Source organism: Struthio camelus, chromosome 2, assembly GCF_040807025.1.
Source record: "Struthio camelus isolate bStrCam1 chromosome 2, bStrCam1.hap1, whole genome shotgun sequence".
Lineage (NCBI taxonomy): Eukaryota > Metazoa > Chordata > Aves > Struthioniformes > Struthionidae > Struthio > Struthio camelus.
Genome location: NC_090943.1, coordinates 34,793,932 through 34,816,739, shown reverse-complemented (window position 1 = coordinate 34,816,739; position 22,808 = coordinate 34,793,932). Strand labels below are relative to the sequence as shown.

The window sequence follows — 22,808 nt, the reverse complement described above, 5'->3', positions numbered from 1 at the left end:
GTCCACTGAGCCTCCAAATTCTACCTGGACAGAACTGGGAAGTCTTAACATTTGGAAGTCAGAAATAAGCAGTAGAAGCGGAGATGTGCTATGTTCTTAGCATTTCTCTCCAGGTTACAGGGGCCTACGTAATCTTACTGTTCTGGAGACTGATCACGTTTCTTCTCAAAGATCACTCATACACTTTTTTTCCCTAATGTCGTACCTGAGTTAAACACTCTTTTCTCTTCTGTATTCTTTCGCAACTTGCCAATACCATTGTTTGTGTGGCCGTGCAGTAAACTGCACTGAGGAACCAATTCAGGCTAAAAGTCATTCGTTTATTTCTCGGGAACAGTTGAGCCTGGATCAGCTGCCAAATCTGGCCACACATAGGAATACACCTGTCACGACTGAGGAATCAATGAGAAGAGTGGGAACAACTGACAGGCAGTCATAAGAGCCGCTTATTTGGGCATTGCCACTGAAATAAGTCACTTCTCAAACTGCAGCCTCATCTTCATGGCTTTTAGATGCTTAGGTTCCTCTGCTCAAAGCGTCCTGTCAGCAGGCCTCTCTCCTACACTAGAGGTGGCAGTGTCCTGTCTTCTTCCCCTCCCTCCCCACGCTAAGACAGACACACAACAGTGAATCTCATCACTGAATTATCCAGTAAGTGATTGAAATGAATTGGCTATCTGATCAGAGTAAAACCACCCAGGAATAAAATAACTCTGTAACTATTCAGGAGACCATGAGCATCTTCCACACTGCTCATGTTCTCCTCACGTAAAAAGAACACTGCTTACAATGACAGGGGTTTCCTCTTGTTTATCTGGATACTGAAAAAGCAATCCCCCATCCAGATGTGCAGATTGACTGAGAGAGAAATTAGGAAAGCAACTGATCGGTCAAATGGAATACTGCAATAATGCACCTGAAGAGACCAAACTTTAATGTACAGGTTCTTTCATTAGGTCTTAGAACAGAACACAACACTCCAACACCCAAAAACCCAGCATGCAGGACTGTTCATTGAAGCAAACAATGTTTGTATAAGGCAGAACTAGACTATCAGGCATGCCAAAACTAACTAAGACATCGCACTTACCAAAATGTGACTAGGTACAGCTGTCCAAAGGGAGACTGGAGAACATCCCATGGCGGTCAGCATTCAGACACCTAAAAACCCCTTAGCTTCACAGTAAACTCATACCTGTACTGAGTCACAACAACCGAAAGACACAAAACAAAGTAATTAACTCAGAAAAGTAGCACAAAATCCATGGATTCCAGATATTTCTTCTGGACCTTTGTACAAAAGGGAGCTGCAAAACCACACAAAGATAGATGAAAACAGTACAAGCTGAAAGTCAGCAAAAGCTTTAAAGGAAAAAAAAAAGTTTTCATTTTTTTCCCTCAAGACATTTTTAAAGAAAAACTAAGGAATTTCTATTTTACTAGAGGTGCCAAGGGTACAGTCCATCTTATTCACTTTACTATTAAACACTATGATTGTTTTAACAGAAGCAAAAAAACACTTATGCTAACACAACAGATATCAATGCCTATGACTGTGGCATACACATATATAGGAAAAATAACATTACAGAGAATCAGATGGAACATTTCTCAATTCAGAAAGAAAGAAAGCCAAAAAAAACTTGTGAAAAAAAAACGTGGTACCTGGTACATCTCAGAGCTAGTTAAAAACATCATCATTCCCAGCTAAAAAATAAAAACAAAAAAATCCCAAACAAAACAAAAAAGACCGGCCACAGCATTAGAGCATCCCATTTGTATTTCTTCCCACACCTTCCCACAGCTATGACAACTTCTCCCCTCCACTTGTAGGTGCAATATCATTGTAATCTTACAGCAGAGCCTCTATCAGCCTATTGCTTTATATTTTGCGATTAGTCCTCCAATGAACTCTAAAGTTTCTGCAAAGCCTTGAGGAACAAACCTCATCTTCCCAAGTAGTCATGCAATAGTTTTATCCAGGCTTTACTGGAAAATGCTCACTGGTTGACTTCAGCTTAAGCCTTTCAAATGAGAGGAGACTGGGTCCAATACTGTATCACAAGAGAAAGTGTTGAATAGTGCTACAGCTCTAAGGGTATCTTCCAAGCTTCCTGCATGTGTCTCAGTGCTACTCTCTCTAGTGGCTGAAGACCAGCAGGTTCCAGTAATGGATCTGCTTGGCCCCCAGCCTTGGCCCTCACTGGTTTCCCCTCCAAGAATTTGTGAGATAGGATAGGTCCCAAACAAAGATGTATTAGGACTTCTCATACCTGAGACAGTCTGAAGAATATTCTTTATATACTGCAGTCCTGATGAATAGGTAGGAAGTTCAGAAATGGTAGTGCCTGAAAAATCAATGCCTTGGGCTATGCAGAACTGGATTTCAGCCTAATATATGAAACCTGCTGAAACTGAAAGATGTGGCAGGTCATTTTGTTATGCTGAATTGTTTCAGATCCTGACTCAAGGGGGGATCTAACAAAGACAGAAACAAAAAAATCAAATTCATCTATCTAGGGAAAGCTTTACAGTTTAGAAAAAAGAGGTTGCATCAAGTGAAGCCAACTTCTTCTAAAGCAGACGAATATGCTCCTGATGCTCTCTGCAAGTTTCCTGTTACCACAGTACAATTTTGAACTGCAGGTAGTGAAGAAGCAGAGCAGACACTGTTAAATATTTTTTCTGGGAGACTGAGAAACAATGGCTTCCCAAATTTACTTAGAGACATGGCAGCCCTCCCATTCAGTAAAAATACATGAATATTTTGCCGCATATTTATTCATAATCAAAGCAACTTCTAGAGGCCTAGCAGGATTTATAGATTATAAAGACAAGCCATGTGAAGAATTAAGACCCCCTATTACTATCTAAAGTCTTTCAATAGTTAATTACCAATACCATTGAAAAATGAAGCCTTAATTCTAACTTGAATTTGTCTAGCTTCATCTTCCGTCCACTACATCTCATTACACCTTCTTCTGTTAGATTAAACAAGTGTCTTACGTACCAGAAATCTTTTTTATGTAGACATTCATATACCAAAAATCACAAATGTCTCTTAACTTTCTCTTCAGAAAAAGAAAACAGACTGTTTCTTCTTTCAGTAAGGTATATTTTACAGACCCCGTATTATTTCTGTAAACTCCTTTTCAAAGCACTTTTTGAAGTGTAGCTATCAAAATTAGAACCAGTATTCTCACAACTATTTTGCTCAGTTAGTCTAAATTAAGGCTAAAGGGAAAGTTTCACTTGACCCTATGTCTCTTCTTTGTGTTGAAAAGGACATTACAACATATTCATTTCAGATTAACATACAGCTTCTCTTTTCTCTGCCCCCAACCAAACACTTCATTCAGCCACCAAAGCAAAAGCACTGCTCATCCTCATCACCCAGCTCCAACGTCATACTGAAGCCCATGTGTTTTTTTGGCTACCACAGTGAACTAGCTTCACTTTCTGTGACACAGGTTGTATATCATGACAGAAGTCATAATAAAGCATCCCAGTGTACAGGCAGACACCGAAAAATAAATAGTGGAGGGCTAACAAGATGGTCAGGGACCTCGAGCACGTGACTTACGAGAAGCTGAGGAAGCAGAGCTTGATGAGTCCAGTGAAAAAAAGACAAAGGGGGAGGTCTAAGAGCACCCTCAACTACTTGGACAGGAGTTATAAAGACCATGAGCCAAACTTTTCTCAGTACTGCTACATGATAGTAAAAGATTTAATGGCCATAAATGCTAACTTGGAGGCACAGGCTTTTTACCAGGAGGGCAGCACAGCACTGGAAGAGGATGCCCAGAGAAGGTGTCCAATCCCCAGCCCTCAAGATTTTCAAAATTCACTTAAGCAAAGCCATGATTAACCTGATCTAGTGTTGGTGATAGTCCTACCTCTAAAGGTCTCTTCCACTCAATATTTCTTCAATTTTCCTCTTCTTAAGTGTTACAGTCTTTGTTTCTTTTATTTGGTTAAAATGCATTTCTTTCAAAAGATTCTACTTTACCAAGTGGGATTATACAACTGTATATCCAAACGCATTCCAGTATAATGGAGGTTAGCTCTACCAGAATTAATATTTTTTCTAGATAACTGATAAAAATACTGAATAATAACTTAAGCATAAGTTCCTGCAGAAATCTACTAGGAAAACCTTTAGGGTATAGCAATTCTCCCCTTGTACAACTTTTGAGATCTGTTATCCAGCTTTTATTTCATTTAATACTATAATGATTTTGGATAGTGTTATTTTTAAAGATTGTCATGAACCACAGAAGGCTAATTACATTCCTCAACAATTATCTTTATCAAAGCAGCTTTCTATCATCAAAAACATTAACCATTTGTTTGAAAACTTGTTTTTCTTCGAACCATGTTGACTGACATAAGTCATAATACTGTATCTTCATTCTCTATAGCATGCATTATTCTGGTTCTCCTTTCCTTAAGATCATTTAAAATATGAGAGCATATTCACCCATTTAAAGCATTTATGTAGTATTAGCTTCATTTTATAGTGTTCTGAAATATATTTTAGAATATTTAAAAATCTGCTTAGCCAAATACTGTAATAGCCTTGCATAAGAGTTATCTATTTCTATATGTTTAGCATTAACAGGTGATGGTTGGTATATTACATGAATATTGGTGAAGTTACAATCTATTTTCTTGTTGCTGAGATACAAAAACATAATCCTATTTAATCCTATATTTAATAGAGAAACATGTATTGCCTCTTGCACAGTTTAACACCTTTTTGCACTTTTAACACCATCACAAGGCCAATTCTACTGAAAAGATATAGATGGTATCTTTCATTGCAGTGATATTCCTTTAGCCTGATTCTTTCACTCAAGCACACTCAAGTTGCACAGTTTGTCCCACATCCCTACAGAACCAGATCCCTACCTAGCATATATCAGTACAGACCCAGTTTACATCCACTGAAGATACAGCCACTGGCATGCAGCAAGAATTAGGACAGAAGGCACAGTTAACAGATAACTTGTGCATCAAGAGCCCAGACTGCTCATAGCAAGAGAGCTGTTTAGGGGAGTTTTGTTCTGAGAGTAAACTCCATTTTTTCAAAATACACTGAAGCATACTAGCTTGGGAGACAATGGCCATTTAAATAAGTGATTGTGAAGATGTTAGACATGACTGATTGGCTGGTTAATGAATTCAATTTATATTGCCACCATGACTTAAATTAAATTTAGCTGAGTTTGTTCAGTATACTCTAGTGAAAGCACAACTACATCATACTGGTTTTATGAACTCATCAGAGTAATGATTCTTAAACTCTGAAAGGACAGTGAAATATTGCATCTTGTCAAATGGCAATAAATTTGATTGCTATTTTTAGTGTATTAAGTGTCTAAGTGAACATTGCGAATAAGGTACATACTTTAAGTAAGAAAAAGTTTGCACCTCACAGAATGACAGATTCACAGAATGGCTGAGGTTGGAAGGGACCTCTGGAGATCATCTAGTCCAACCCCCCTGCTCAAGCAGGGACCTCTAGAGCACATTTCCCAGGATCGCGTCCAGACGGGTTTTGAATATCTCCAGGGAAGGACACTCCACAACCTCTCTGGGCAACCTGTTCCAGCGCTCCGACACCCTCACAGGAAAGAAGTTTTTCCTCATGGTCAGACAGAACTTCCTGTGGTTCAGTTTGGGCCCATTGCCTCTCGTCCTGTTGCTGGGCACCAAGGAGAAGAGTCTGGCCCCATCCTCTTGACACCCTCCCTTCAGATACTTGTGCACACTGATGAGATTCCAACCTCAGCCTTTTCTTCTCCAGGCTAAACAGGCCCAGCTCTCTCAGCCTTTCTTCAGAGGAGGGATGCTCCAGTCCCCTCAGCATCTTTGTAGCCCTCCGCTGGACTCACTCAAGGAGTGCCATGTCTCTCTTGTACTGGGGAGCCCGGAACCGGACACAGTACTCCAGGTGGGGCCTCACCAGGGACAAGTAGAGGGGGAGGATCACCTCCCTCCACCTGCTGGCAACACTCTGCCTAATGCACCCCAGCGTACCATTGGCCTTCTTGGCCACAAGGGCACACTGCTGCCTCATGCTTAGCTTGTCGTCCACCAGCACTCCCAGGTCCTTCTCTGCAGAGATGCTTTCCAGCAGGTCAGCTCCTAGCTTGTCCTGCTGCACGGGGTTCTTCCTCCCCAAGTGCAGGACCCTGCACTTGCCTTTGTGGAACTTCATGAGGTTCCTCTCCGCCCACCTCTCCAGCCTGTCCAGGTCCCTCGGAATGGCAGCACAGCCTTCTGGTGTGTCAGCCACTCCTCCTAGTTTTGTATCCTCAGCAAACTTGCTGAGGGTGCACTCTGTCCCTTCCTCCAGGTCACTGATGAATATGCTGAACAAGCCTGGACCCAGGACTGACCCCTGGGGGACACCGCTGGCTACAGGCCTCCAACTTGACTTTGTGCCACTGACCACAACCCTCTGAACTCGGCCCTCCAGCCAGTTCTCAAGCCACCTCACCGTCCACTCTTCTAACTCACACTTCCTGAGTTTACCTAGGAGGATGTGATGGGAGACAGTGTCAAAAGCCTTGCTGAAGTCCAGGCAGACAACATCCACTGCTCTGCCCTCATCTACCCAGCCAGTCGTTCCATCAGAGAAGGCTATCAGATTGCTCAAGCATGATTTCCCTTTGGTGAATCCATGCTGATTAGTTCTGATCACCTTCATCTCTAATTAAAAAAGCCATTCTGAAGAATCTTTACATGACATTAGAATGAGCTTCATAAATCAGACTGAAGTAAAAACCTTTCAAGTTTATTCATAGAGAGATTATTTAACTGTTAAAATCAAAGCAAAGAGATTTCAAAAAGCAAGACCTGTGCTTTGGCTACACAGACCAACTAAACTGTTTTTCTGAAAGACAAAGTTCCAGATAACACGTTTTCTGGCCAATATCAACAAATGGTTTGTGAAAAGGAAAGAGCAATTTCCAAAAGGAAAGAGTAATTTCCAAACGTAGTATGTTTGAAGAGATAGGATTTTGTCATGTACGCACGCATTAAAATTTGTACACACATATCATTTTAAAGTGCCACAGTCAAACAGTTTTATCAAAAAGCACTCTCAAGTCTTAGTCGTCTTCTTAGTTAACCTGAATGTGCACAAAGCATTAACTAATCCCACAATGCAGTCTAAATGATTTATTACATTGTTGCTATTCTTTTACTTAAAAGTTGAAGAATTAGCACATGAAGTGGTAGACATCTATGAACACGGAGAACTGCAAATGCACAAGAGCAGGACTGTGAGAGTTTTATGCTTTATCATATGTTAATATCATATTATCATTTTTAATGGTAAATAGTGTAAATTCCTTCTAAGAGAAAACCAAATGAAGTAGGTCAATGTATTTATGAACTGTAGCAACTAGCAAGTGAACAAGAAGACGCCTTCTTGTCTAACGTACATAGAGCATTTTATTAATTATTTAGTTGTTTATACATTCAATTCCCAGTGGTAGAACACATTCTGGATCCAAATTCTGCATTCAAGTTTGTGTACTATTGGGATTTTACCTGGAAGCATATGGGCAAAGACTTGAGGCTTAAACCATTATGAGCAAAATATAGACAGAGAGAACAAAAGTCTATAAACAGTAACTTCTTTTAGACTTCATAAAGTGATAATTCAGGTTTTATATCATACTGAAGCTTTTTTGGATCTCTGTAAGGAGATTTGAAAGGTCAAAGCATCTAAGCTGTAAATCTAAGTTGTGCTTTACATTGAAAGGTAAAAAAAGCATGGAGTGGGAATGAGGTGAGAATCCTTCTTTTATGTCTTTCAATAAGCCAGAGTTCACAGATTATTATTTTTTATTTTCTAGATATTACAGAGCTGCAGTAGTCTGTCACACATGTACTGTGACATAATGCAATTCTTATCTATTAATCCTGAAAGTTAGCTGGCCAGATTCAAATCTGGTGTAAATCACTGCAACTTCACTGTGCTCAGTAAGTGGGTGCAGTTTGACTGAGTGAATTTAATTAATAAATTAATTTAATTCAGCATTTATTTAAATAGATCATTTTTATCCCAACCAAAAGGAAAAGTCATCTTAAGAAATAGATGCATTTGACTTTTTCTATCTGCAGTCAGAGCCCAGGAAAGCATTCAGGTACTCAGTTTCATCAGTTTCGATGGAACTTAAATATCTACTGAAATAGTCATACCTATTTCAGTACAAAGATGAGATTTTAGTCTTCTGGACTTTTATCTACTACTTCCCCCGGACTAAAAGTTCTACTAAATCTTTTTACAAAATGACTGACAAACTATATTTAAAACATAACCATATACAGATCATTCATCAAAATACTCTTCATCAACAGATGTTCATAGCATTTACTGCTAGTTCACAGATGGTTGCTGAACTGTAAAATAACCTTTCTCTGCATTTTTATGCTAAGCCAGTTGAGGAAACACAAATTTGGAGCATTTTCTATATTTAGTATTTGGGAATAGGAGGAAAGAGATTCACGAAAAAGTACAGCAAAGTAGAACAAAAAAATGGGGAGTCAGCTTTGCAGAGAGGTAGAGCAAGCTATTCCTCAAGAGGAACAAACAAATGCCTGTTAAAGAAACTCAGAACTGAGATGACAGAAGTGATGTAAAAGTAGGAACTGGCAGAATTCAGCACAGGGCTCCTCTCTGTTCCCATACACTTCACTAAGAAAAGAAAAATCACTTTTTCATTGACTACAGCAACAAGCAGCTCTTATGAGGTACCAAAGGCTTGAAAAATAAGCACTGGTACTGAAGAACAAGAAAGAAGTGTGAACAGGGATTTCAAACAATAGAAGAGGAAATTCAAAGAAGTCCAGCAAAGGGCTTCTAAGTCTAAGATTTCTACATCAAGAAAAGGCATTGAAAAACCCTTGTCAAAACACATGAAACATTTTTTTCCTTCCCTCCCCAAAAATGTACCAAAACCAAACTGCATTAAAGTCCAGACAGGGAATTATAGGACTCAGTCATGAAAGCAACTGTTCATCTCAAAGCCTCTTTAAATTTCCTCTTAGAAAAACACCTTAAATTGGTAATGATTGTAAAACTATAGCTAGTGTAACTTCTTCTGGAGGATCTGCCTATCTTCATTCTCAGAGTGGGCTGAGTTTTGATTATTTCTTTGTAAATATACTGAGAGTTTCTCTCACACAGATATCAAGTAACTGGGAAAGTCTATGTTAACAACCATTACTGAGCCACAATAAACTAAAATTGATTTCAGCTACTAACAGTTCTAATGGTCTAAATATTTAAAAATATAACCATCATTTTTCTATTTTTCTTTGGAGAATAAAAACTAAATAGGCTGTTTCTTTTTTTATTGTTGCAATTTTTAAAGTACTATTTCAAAAATAGTAGAATAAACATCAATAACATAGACTGGGATTTTAACGCAGTAATGACAGACATTAAAAAGCTGATTTCAACAAGGTGCAAATATGTAAACTTTACACATTTTGAACATGTTCTATTTAGCAGCAGGCATATGTTGATACGTTTCTGCAAATATATCACGATCCCAGGGATGTTGAAAAGGTCTCTCATCCTTATCAGTGATCAGCCCTCTACAGCATCATTTCTCTTATTTGCAACAGCAAGAGAAAGAAACTCTTTTGGGAATTTCCTGGTAAACTGGCTATGTGGTTTAACACTGGGGGACTGTGATACCAGACATTGTCATTTAGTAAAAGCTTGTAGTAGCTAGAAAGCTGCTGGACAGTTCAGAGTTCCACGTATTTGCCTTTTTTTTAACATCTATTAGTATTACTTGCCCTTCCTCCCTAACAGAAATGATTCTACCCCAAGTGCTTTCCATGAAAAATTTCAAAGTTTTCTAATACAATCAATATTTTTTGTATCATTTAACTATTCCAATGTTACAGGTTTTAATTTCAAGATGAAAAATGAAGCACAAAATACCTAATCTGAAAGAACTAGTTGGCAGGAGGGGGGAAAGTGGAAGTGAAAAAAGATCTCTGTGGTCTGATTCCCCTTCTCAGAGGGAAAGGATGAAAATCTAGGGTCTTCCTGTCCTCTCTGATCCTTATTTTTACAGAAATACTTACTGCCCATCCTTCTACATAGGCACTCTTTTTCTTTGACAAAAAAATTGGGTAAGAAATACTATATTAAGTCAACACATGCTGTAAACAAAATGACCTCCTGTCCAGAAAAATAACAGCCTGAGCAAGGGATAGAATACTTAGGAACTAAACTGGTGGCTCACACAATAGAAACAACCCTGCAACCACGTTAATGGAAGATCTATTTCAAAGCATTATACAATCAAAAAAACAACTAACTCCAAATATATCTGTGGATATCAGTAGAGTTTTATTTATTCAGTATTAGAGAACAAATAAGAAAAGCCTTTCTCAAAACAACAGGTTAACTATCCCCGTTAAGAGCATATTATATTTTCTTCTTTTGCCTAATGCTTTTATGTTCACAAATTTGTTGAAATCCATGCACATGCAACAGCAACAGGATGTAAACATTTCCTTAATGAACTTACAATTTATAACAAGCAAAACAAACAACCAAACATCAGCACCTTCCCCTGCTGGGACTCAGCATTTACTTTACAACTCTACGGATAGCCAGAGCCTGGTCCCTTAAGGTTCAAAGACTTGAGATCAAATTAATAAGTTACACTGTTGTCGCAAGTAGATGTTGCTACACAGGAGGCCTGTTCATTGCATCATACAATGTAAGGAAATACTTCTGCGAGAAAACCCTATCGAAAGAGGTTCCTCAGATAACATTTGAATAAAGCAGGCATAATTCTTGCTTGTTCCACATCTGGTCTTTCAGCGGTCTTGTTGGATAATTTAAGGCCAGTATAAAGGAAAAGGTGTTCTAAAAAAATAAGCATATCTTCCACCTACAGCACCACTGTACAGAGCTTCTAGTAATAGTCATGCCTTGAGCACTTACACATTGCATTGTAAAAATATAAAGAAATTTAGCATTGCACACAATATTTGAAACTTCCTACAACATTTTAGACTTTTGTTAATGACATAAGCCATCCACAAAGTGGGCTGGCCTGTAAAATTTACTTACAATGTAGTGCTGCTTTAAGAGTTTATCTCTCTTCCATGTAAATAGCGTGTATGAATGTACACGCACCAACTATTTATACATGGGTTAGTTAAAGACAAATTGTAAAATAAAAAAAAAAAAAGTAGAATTACCTCTCTACTGTGGCCTACAGCCCTGACCTAAAATATTGAAGTTCACAATATATTATGGAAATTTTCACTGGTCTTATGTATAAGGCACACAAACTGTTATTCAAATGAGGTGGCATCCCAGCACACACAACAGGAAATAAAAGGAATACTCTCACAATTAAATGGTAGTGTTTACAGTTTCCTATGTAGAAATTATTTTAAACCACCTTAACTACTGGCTATAAGTGAATGTAGCAACCTAGATCCTGAAGAAGCACAAGATTTTCAGGAGGAGAGAGTGAAGAACACAAACGTCCAACTCTAACACTATGCAACACATCTCCAGGAGGCTTTTGCTATTTGAACTATGAGCCATAAATTAAAAGACTGCCTTCTAAAGGCTCACCACCATTGGATTAAGGTGCTCATATCAGTACCCATCCAACTGATTTTTCTATTTGGATGCTAAGGATACTTCATCCACTATTGCAGTGTCCTAGAAGTGAAATAAATATATCTTAGTATCAGTATTTCTAACCCCAAGTTAGAGGTTAGATGCAACTACCTTTTTATCTATTCATCTCCTAAGGTTCACCCTGCATAAAAAACATCCAGAAAAAGAAACACAAAAGCTGCAAGATGACAGAGAAATATTGGCCAAACAGGGAAGAAACATGCACCTTCGAAAAGGATTACGAAGTGAGAACTCAGCTAATGTGGATCAAATTAGCAGATTCAGAAATTTTATCTTCTAAAATCTAATAATGAAGTATTAACTGCTCACAGAAATGGGAGGCATTCAGCCTGAGTGTAATAGGCACTCAGCCTATTACAGCAACTGCATAGGAAGCAACAGTTTGAGTTACTTCAAAAAGGTGCCAAAACACTATGGAAAACATGTCTCAGCCCCTAGACTGGGGACAGAAGAGATGCCAAAGGAGAATCTCATTGTCTTTTAGCTCACAGCATTCATTTGAAGCAGGATGTGAGACTGAAGTCAACGTAAATCTTGCCTCATTTTAAACAGTTAGCAGACTCACACTCATTTTAGAAACACACTATAATTAATGATTGGAGAGAGAGAAGCACATCAGCTTGCAGAAGTGCCTGTATTTCTCTGCCTATAGATACTAGGAGTCAGAGTGAAGTGTCTAAAATGAGACAGTAGGGGGTAACACTTGTCTCCTGTGCTGATGAACTTGGAAGAGGTAAGCATCTTTCCGAAACACGCATCATGTAAAAGGGAGGGACTGAGTGAAAGAAAAATGAGGACCCGGTGACTGATGTTGCCCTTAAATACTCTGCATGGGCCACAGAGCTATTTTGAGACATTTGGTGAAGCAGTTCAGACTTTTCACAGGCAAACTCTAATGACATGTTGTTCTTCACTTTTTAAGTGGCCAGCAAGAGCATCTCAGGCCTGAGAAATGCAGCTGCTAAAGGAATAGATCTGCACTTTGACTAATAAGAGGCTACAAGAAGCTACAAAATCATGAATTTTCATGCTAGATGGCTAGGCAGACCTCAAGCATGACCCACTATGGCAATTCTTATCTTCTATAATGCAAAGTCACTAGTCTCAAATTGGGCATCCAATTTTAATTCTCATGACTCCTTAGCTTGTCTCCCCACTGTAAATTAGAATAGCAGTACATCAACATCTCACTGCAGTGTACGAAGGGTAATTCATTAGCGTGTGTAAGCACTGTCTGTGTGCCAGATTAGGACTTCTGACCTCTAAGTCTGTTCTGAACAGTGGTAGCACATAAGAGAGGGGACAACACACTGAACAGTAAAATATTAAGTAGATTCTCATTAAGTGACCACCAAGTATTCTGTGCATGGAACGAATTACAAGCCCCTTAGAAAGAAGTAACATCTCAGTATGCGATTTAGATTGTATTATATTGCATACACATTACAAAAGTAACTTAAGATTTCCCAGGCAAACTTAATTCTGGCATTTCCTAAGTCCAAGTATTTGACTTTTCAACCTTTAATTTTCCTTAAATATTTTTTGTATATACAAGTTACTACCAGGTACAGATACTCTGAAGTCAATCTTATTCACTTTAATAGAACTGAGATTTCATTCACCCTTCTGATCGTCAACCTCTAATATAACTTCCAAAAGGTGCTAAAACTTCTCCAATGGAATAATAAGGTGCTAAGTACCTTAAATAAAATTGTGGCTCCATGCAACTTGCTGCACTGCTTATATGCCAAGACAATAGTAAAATGTTACACGGGGCAGACAGTGAGCCAGCCTGCTTCCTTTCTGAATGAGGGAGTAGGTGCACAGACTAGCATATACAAAAGTGTATACGTCATCCTATATTTTAAATATGTATAAAAAAAAAGAAAAGTATAAAAGATAGTTGCTATACAGCTAATATCTCTTGGAAAAGGACAGAAAAACAAGTTAGAAGAATGAAAGTGGGAATGGATTAATACAATACAGGTCTGTGAAGAAACCTAAGAGATACTGAAGTCTCCATTTATACTAAAAATTAAAAGCAATGAAAATTCACTCCAATTAAAAGCAATGCAAATTCCTTCCAACTACATACTGTTTAAGCTTATCGACAACTTTTTTTAAATGAAGTTCTTGAAAGAGCTAACTATGCAGTAATTTTTAATTCAAAATAGACAACCTACTATTTTCCTCACACGACTGTTAAGTGTTTCAGCTATTTCCTAATTCATCGCTTCTCATCAGCTGGAGAGATAAAATAGAAAAAATTCTAATTACCATCATGATCACTAGTTTTGTAACTATCCCAAATTATTTATCTATTTCTACTTTCCAGTGGAATGCTATAAATATGAACAATGGAACATAACTGGTAGGCTTACTAAGAAATCTGTGAAGTTATAAAGTTTTGGGAAAGCCTTTTGACTATCCTACAGTGCTTATTGTGAGATCAGTGTTGTTTTACTTCAGCTAAATAGTAGTTTCATTTTCTACAGATCCACTTGTATGTCAAAAACACTTCATCTGTTTTCACACTGAACTAATTAAAACAATTAAGGAAGACTCGCTACAGTGCACACTGAAGCATTCTCAAAATTCTTGATAGGAGTCAATTAGGGATGCTTAGATAACTGAGGATACTGAAAGTCTAGTAAGAATGGATCTTAAGGACTAGATTTACAGGTATTTAAGTATCGAATTCCTACTGAAAACGATGGTAGTCTAAATACCTTAATAGATTCAGGTCTCTCTGACTATGCTGAATGTTTCTCCTTATTGCATTTGAAAAGACAGCAGATACAAATGCATATTTGCAATCTGTTTTCTGATAGCAATGAGAATATATTGGAAATTTTTTTCTGTGAGAGCCAATTTCATTTTTGATTATGAGTTTCACCAGACTACATCTACTGCAAGATCAGAAATGTTAGAAGGACACCAAATTAACTGGAGTATCTCGAGATCTGAACTGTACATTTACGGAAGTACAAGTTTATTTCATATTAGCCACCACTACGATACACACAGGCATACTTTTCTACTGAATGTCCCACCATAATTTTGTATTGACAATTCACTGCATGCACCAAAATGCATGGTGGGTGGGGGAGGAAAGGAAGCCTAGTGTGAAACCTAGGTATGCTTTACTCCATTAACATAAGAGCAATTATTCCCATAGTCAACAATTCTCCAAAAGTCTTAACTGAATTACATTTCTATGCGATGGGGAATCTAGCAAAAACATACCACTTACTCATTATTACAGTGTTTTCCCTGATTCTGTTATACTAGCTGTTTGCACAAAGCCAAAGCAGTCAGAAAATAAGCCACCTGTACAGCGTTATTCTACCAACAGTACCAGAAATAGACACTTGAAGTGTGGGTGAATGAAGTGAGAACCATATGGGACATTGCACAGATTTGAATTGGGGACTCTCACTCCTCAAAAGGAGTGAAGTCAAGGCGTGTTCCATATGTAGCATTCTTTTTCTTTAGAAGTTTGAACATTGGCTACAGCTACTAATAGTTCACCCTCTGTCAGGTGAGCCAGCAGTAGCTCATTCGGCAGGCATCGGATAAAGCAGGTACACAGACCATTGTTAATTAAGCATCAACAAAGCTGGAAGCTCAGCAGAGAATGGCCAATATGGGCAAATATGACTTCAGAGCAAAAAGAAAAACAATGGGATGCCATCTGCACTCACACTTTGAACAATGCAGATATGGAAAAGAAGGTAATAATTTAATGATTAGATAAAAATATTAAGAATTAAAATATGTTTTAAGATGCCTATTCATGTCTAATCAGAATTACTCTGTTTTTTAATAAAGTCTGTGCAAACATTAAAAAGCATAGCAGACTCGCACTGTACAGCAGACTGTACTTGAATTTATAATTCAAGTGAGATAAGGTGCCCAAACAACAGCCTTTTTTCATGAATAGCCTTTATTTTGTTTTATAAGACAGTCAAATCCTATTAGGTGCAACTGGCATAAGGGTCATTTGCCAAATCCATTCCATCATCAGCTTCTGCACATTGTAATACAGAACAGTGTTCTGCAGGAGTGAGGTAAAAAACAAACAAACAAACAAACAAACTGACCTGGCTGTGTTGTGGAGCTCATCGCTGTTGATAGAATGATAGGTTGTTGACAGTGCAAAGCCAAATCTTGGCAGAAGTTGTTCAGGTGTTGAGGTTCTGCCTGAAGTGGGGTGAATCTGAATAGAATGAAAAACAAAAACCACCTTAGAGGTATATATTAACAATATACTGTTTTGTTAATGATGATAAATACAAGAATCACACTAAAAAGGAAAAAAACATTTGAAACTTTTCTCAGAATAAAGGTTCCTTTTTTCATGTAAATTTTCTCTCTAAAAATCTAGAGCTGATGATCACCAAAAACAAGACTACAGCTTAAAAACGTCAAACTTCAGGGCAGTCCAGATTCAGACACAAACTTGCATTGCACACCTGTAGTCACAAAACAATCTTAGAAACTAAAGGACGGACTGGTCACTTCTTTTTGTATGAAGATCAGAGAGTTACATGAACTACAGAATTTGAAATGTGAATGCGCAGGGATCTGCATTCAAAAACCTTTCTGGAAAAAGTCGTTTCTTCATCTCTAATGTTTACTTTGCTTATAATACAACTTCTTGAAATAATTAGCATAGCTGAACGGATCTCCCACTACTAGCTCTCCCACTACATCTCTGACACCACCAAGAAAGGTGATAATAGTGTGGGCTGCTTGAGAGTAGGGTAAGGAAATTTCTGCAATTTGGCTGAACTTTTCAGAGTCCTCTGGCATACTTAGTTCAATGCAGAAGCAAAAGAGGCAGTGTTTCTCTAATATTTACACCGGCTGAAAGCCTGAAGTTGCAGAGAAAAGACAATTTCAGGAGACTAAAACATATTTCCATTCAAACATGATATAAACAGCATAATGGGAGAGAAGAGAAAGTTGTAGTGCATTACAATACTTTTAAACTGTGACTATCCTATTCAGCCACCGCTCCTGAAGCATCTAAGTAGTCAAAGATATTTTTAGCATTGAAAATTTTAGCAGCTTTTGTCATAAATTTTTTTAAACTACCAACTGCACATTTGTTTTCAAGTTGAGTTCAGCCAAATTTCAGATAGCAAACTATATTTTAACTAAGTATAATCATTTAAGTTTTGCATCATTATCATTTGAGAAAGGGAAATCACTTATTTAATAAGTATCTTCTGCTTGTATGTGATTAAAGTAGCTTGCTCGGACAGGCCTGATCTTTGGATACATCCAATATTCCAGCAGGTAGCATCTGTAAAAACCAAGATTCACGTTAACTTTGTGCAAATCCTACTTATTTTTCCTTGCTTAGTTCATGAATCAAGTTTCATCAATTTTAAAATGGAATACTATTAAACTGAAAACACTCAATTAGTTAGTCTAATCCAAAACCTCTCTTTGTGCACATCTTTACCTTAACTGAGACATGTGAGTTACTTCCTCACACAGCTCCAAGAAATATTAATATAAATACAAGAAATGAACAATTCGGGCTAGTAGAGTTAACATCATTATATAATTTCATAAAGCTCATTATTATGCTAGCAGCTGCACTGACAATGAAGAGTATTTTCCAGTGAATCCAACTTCCATTCATTCAATACCTGACCTCAGAGCTGTGACTACGTGGTATCTCATAGAATGGGAAGAGAAAGTGATGGATACTGATGCTTAACTATGGCCTTTACTAGAATTAATTTTCAGTAGCAATTTAGAATTAAACAGAATAGAAAGGTCTTGGTGTTATGATTTGACTGTATGCTAATAAAAACACTTTTATGATCACCATATGTAGTATTATTTTAAGTAACTTCACTTCATGTAGACCCACCCACCTTAGTAGGTATTTTGAGCTAGTATAACTAGAGAACATGCAGTCAATTGAGACTGCAGGATCAAATGGCTAGGGAGTAGCTTTCACTGCATGTAAACAAATCTCTGCTTTCTCCCCAATAAAAATACTTGCATGTAATTTGGGATTGTTAAACCATTAATGCTGATTTTTCTGTTGAGAACTAGAGAGATCAGTAAATATTTTTGGCACACACCTGTTAGTGCAAATATTGACATTTCGCACCCCATCAATACAACAGCCCTACCTATCCTAAACTACTGGGTTATGGATACCAGTTTTGCTGACAATCTTTAGAAAGAAGCTTCTTCATAGCTCTTTAATGCTCTCTCTTCCAAAGCAAGGAAGACTTACTCTTGGTAGAGGAAGTTCAAGTTAGCAAACACTTAAACAGATTGGACATATACAAATCCATTGGACCTGATGGGACGTACCCACAAGTGCTGAAGGAACTCAGCAATGTCATTACAAGGTGACTCTTGATAACCTTTGAAAGCTCATGGAGACCAGGGGAGGTTGCTGCAGATCGGAAGAACGCAAGCATCACTCCTATCTTCAAGAAAGAGAAGAAGAAAGATCTGAGGAACTAGAAGGAAGATTTGGGGAACTATATGCCAGTCAGACTCACCTCAGTCCCTGAGAAGGTGATGGAGCAACTGATTCTGGAAATCACTTCCAAATACGTGAAGGATAAAAGCATGATTGAGAGCAGTCAGCATGGACTTATGAAAAGGAAGTCATGCTTAAACAACCTAATAGCGCTCTACGATGGGACGACTGACTTCGTGGATGAGGGGAGAGGAGCAGATGCTGTTTATCCTGCTTCTAGTAAGGCTTCCAGCACTTCCTCCCATAACTTCCTCATTGACAAACTGATAAACAGACTAGATAGGTGGACGGAAAACTGGCCGAACTGCCAGGCTTAAAGGGTTGAGATCAGCAGCACAAAGTCCAACTGGAGGCTAGTCATTAGTGGAATACCCTGGGGTAAATACAGGGGTGAAAACTGTCTAACGTTTTCCTTAATGACCTGAGACAGAGTGCACCCGCAGCAAGTCTGCAGTTGTTGATACACCAGATGGTTGTGGTGCCATTCACAGGAACCTCAACAGACTGGAGAAATGGGCCAACAGGAGTCTCATGAATTTCAATAAAAGGAAATTCGCAGTCCTGCAACTTGGGGAGGAATAACCCCCTGCACCAGTACATGCTGAGGACTGACTGTCTGGGGGTCCCCATGGACAACGAGTTGAATGTGAGCCAGCAGTGTGCCCTTGCAAAGGTGGCCAACAGCCTCCTGGGCTACTTAAGGCAGAACATCGCCAGTTGGTCGAGGGAGGCAATCCTTCCCCTCTACTCAGCACTGGTGAGGCCACATCTGGAGTGCTGTGTCTAGTTCTCGGGCCCCCAGTACAAAAGAAACATGGAGATACTGGGGCAGGTCCAGTCAAGGGACACAAAGATGATCAAGGGTCTGGGGCATATGTCATACAAGAAGAAGCTGAGAGCGCTGCAATTGTTTGACCTCAAGAAAAGAAGGCTCAGAGGATCTTATCAATGTGTATAAATACTTGATGGGAGAGTATACAGAAGATGGAGCCACGCTCTTCTGAGCAGCGTCCAGTGAAAGGACAAGAGGCAATACGCACACACTGAAATAGAGAAATTCCATTTATACAAGGGGAAAAAAAAAAAAAAAAGAAAAAATCCACACCCACACCCTTTCAGCATGAGGGCAATCAAACACTGGAACAAGTTGCTCAGAGAGGTTGTGGAATCTCCATCTTTGGAGATATTCAAAATCAGTCCTGAGCAACTTGCTGTAGCTGACCCTGCCTCAAGCAGGGGAGTTGTACTTGACAATCTCCAGAGGTGCCATCCAACCCCAACTATTTTGATTCTATGATGTGAAAGGGGAAAAAAAAAACATGACTTCTAAGATCACCACAGATAGTACTGAATGTTCATTGAGGTCAAATCTACTGAGAATAGCTCCTGTATAATAAAGCATTCTGCTGGGATCCCCATAAAAAGATTTCTGTTCAGGAATTTTGTAGATTCAACTGCACTGGTAGTCTTATATTTTATGAAGTGACAGTTGGCATCCTGCCTGATACTCTATTTCCGTATATTTCTTGTAAATGTAAAGCTTTCATTAAATAGAATGTTGTTGTGCAGGTTCAGTTTTAACAACTCCTTACAAATACGGTACAAAGCTCATATTGTCAAAGCTCACTTTCAGAATCACGAAAAATTCCACCTCATCATATACAGAGTTACATCCACAATGCAGATACTCTCATTCAAATACAAATCCAATGAAAAGACGGCATGCTTCATTTCTTTCCTTTTACTAAAGGAATGTCATATTATGAATCAGACAGTATAAACGGCAGTGGCACATACATTTTAATGTTAACCCTGAACCAAAGGAAAAAAGCAGAAGGCTGGCCACGGTAGATCAAAATTTTATGTGAGGTACTACAGTCCTTGGGAGATGCATTTGTACTCGACTTCTGCCCACAAAAACAGCATACAGCTCCTGATCAGTCAAATCATGAGCAGATGAAGGTATCTGCACTCTGTAAGGCAACATACTTTAACTGTGGACAAAGGATAACAGTTTCCCCCTATTTGTTACCCAACTTATGAACTTGGCATATTAAGATATAGCACAACATCTGGCAAACTAACTTCTGTCTTCAGATCCATCACTGGCAGTGACACTATGCATTTGCTCACCCAGAAACAATGATTCTCTCTCCTTTATCTTCAAAGAAAATTCAGTAGTTCATGTGCTCCAAGGACTGATTCAGCTTTGAAACTGCAACAGAAACCGTATGAACTGGAATTTAGAACTCAGTAGTTCATGTGCTCCAAGGACTGATACAGTTTTGAAACTGCAAGAGAAACAGTATGAATTGGAATTTAGTTCTTCACGCCCAGTGGCCACCATAAAGCTTATGTTTCTTATGACTATAAATAGGTATAACATTTTCAAACAGAAATAAGAACTTCAAGTTAATGTCGTTCCTTTAAACCATCATATTCTTTCTCTGTTTTCCCAATACTATATTCACTGACTACCTTTTTTTCTGTCTTGTGCCTATACTGCAAAATTCCTTCGGGAATTGGGTTTCTGAAACAGGATACACTGAATACAAATTAACAGAATTCAGACGAAATAGATACTTCTGCTTCCATTTCCCACTTCCCCGAGATGAATTTTTTATGTGCACTTGTGAAATGAATTCATAGACATAGAGTTTTCAAAACTGTGTCCTGGAGGTATCTTCCAGATTTCTCTCTTATAGGAGGACTTTTTACCCAACTCTAAAATATCTCTATTTGTAAAGGTTTTCAAAAAATCATTATGCAAAGATTCTGTATATAAAATATGGAATGATATACTTCATTAAATAGCAAACTGTATGCTTTTATTGTATTTCTATTATATTTGGTTTACAAATATAACGTAAGAATAAGATAGACTAAGCATAATGCTATGCAGTGCAGTGCTATTAGGCAGCGACCTTTATAGGCAAGTAAAGCGCAGACTTACTAGCAGAATTATCAAATAGAAACTCCAGTCCAAAATACGTTTAGGTTTCTCACTGCTTTCAGTTGGATTTTGAGATTTCTACAGAGCAGCAAAGCCTTCATTGTCCAGTGCTCAGTCCAGTATTAAGTATTTTTACAATAAGGCATTCAGGTATCTGATTCTTAACTGGATTTCTACTTAACTCCTTTCAAAGTCAATAGAAGTTTTGCACTACATATCTTTGTAGGTCTGCTATTAAAAAAACTACTCTTGCAGTGAGTTCTGAACAGTGATATTGCTTTACTTCCCCGAAGTCATTTTTGACATGCAGTGCCTAACAGAAAAGTATGTCTTACAGAGTCTGTAAGGAAGCCTGAGTAAAACAATTATGAACATAAAAGTAGCAGGAGATGCAGAGTATTGTGCAAAAAGGAGATTAGGTCAATATAGTCCCTTCATTTCCCACTAAGAGCATACAGGCTGGATGGTGCTGTGTCTCAATACAGTATTACCTGCATGACTGCAAAGCCACCAGTCCCTCCTCCTACCCATCTAAATTGGGCTACGTTTCCTGGATTTAGAAATTAAAAGTCAAGAAATTCACATTCGTTGTTTTGAAGAGTTTTATCATTATATTTTTTCCAAATGCCTATATGCAATACTTAGCAGTTTTTACCTCACAGATGTAGTGAGCAAACTGCTCATGCAGTTGGAAGTGGGAAGGCTCAGACTTCTCTCTAGTAAGGCAAACTTTCCTTTCTGAAGCTCTTTTAAGCAAGTAAGAGAGACATATATCCTTATGGTCAATCTCTTTTACGTTCACCATTTGCTATACAGAGCTGAACCAAATAAAAACATCCAAACAGCACCGTGATGAGCATGATGCTTTCAAAAATGAGTCTTAGCCCTCAAAGCATCAGGATTAGATACTATGCTGCTAAGACGCTGTTTGGGCTTCTGCTATGCCAGTTACAGCATATGGGCACAAGCTTCTGCTTGGTTTCATAGTGGAGCCAATTGAAAATATGAGCAAGCTGAAAACAGCAATTTTGTTCTACCAAGGTTATTTTCAGCCTCATCAAGACTTTGATCTGGTCACTACGCAGCTGTGCAAATGCTTCTGTTGCAACAGTAGCAGCTTAAGCTGTTCTGCCTCCCTCATCCACACTAACCCCCTGGCTGGGGAGCACACATCAAACTGCCCTCACACATTAAAAGTGAGCTACAAGATTCATCCTGCACCAAGTACCACGAGGCAACATCAAGGACCTCCCCAGGAAAGGGGACTGGTCTGCATGATGGTTTCGTAGCAGAAGTAAAGAATATAAGGCAGGCTGGCCTCTTTTTGTCCATATTTCCAATTTTTATTATTATTAATTATGCCAGGTTTTAATCCGCATTGCTTAATAACATGATGGAAACAAAATGAACATGACTTTCACCGGAGGAAAACTGACCAGAAAATTGCTCACTGAAGCACAGGTCTGACTTCTATTCCTTGTGCCTCTTATCAGCATTATAAAACGTAACTGCAGCCCAGGCTATCACCAAGATCGACATACGTGGGTACTTCCATGAAGGAACTGAAAGGTTATCCTATTCAGCTTTCCAAGAGCCCTGCAAAGGGACTCTGTAGGAGTCAGGGAGACATA

At 38.5% G+C, this 22,808-nt stretch overlaps 1 protein-coding gene across 4 annotated transcripts in view; it reads right to left on the bottom strand.

Moving 5' to 3' along the window:
* Positions 1-22,808, bottom strand: part of HDAC9 (histone deacetylase 9) — a 508,743-nt gene that overhangs the window by 448,543 nt on the left and 37,392 nt on the right. For all 4 annotated transcript variants that reach the window (XM_068935036.1, XM_068935038.1, XM_068935042.1 and 1 more), the window contains one exon: positions 15,808-15,923. In XM_068935036.1, coding sequence (XP_068791137.1) covers positions 15,808-15,829 — 22 coding nt within the window. In that variant the 5' untranslated portion in view covers positions 15,830-15,923. The remainder of the gene's footprint in view (positions 1-15,807; positions 15,924-22,808) is intronic.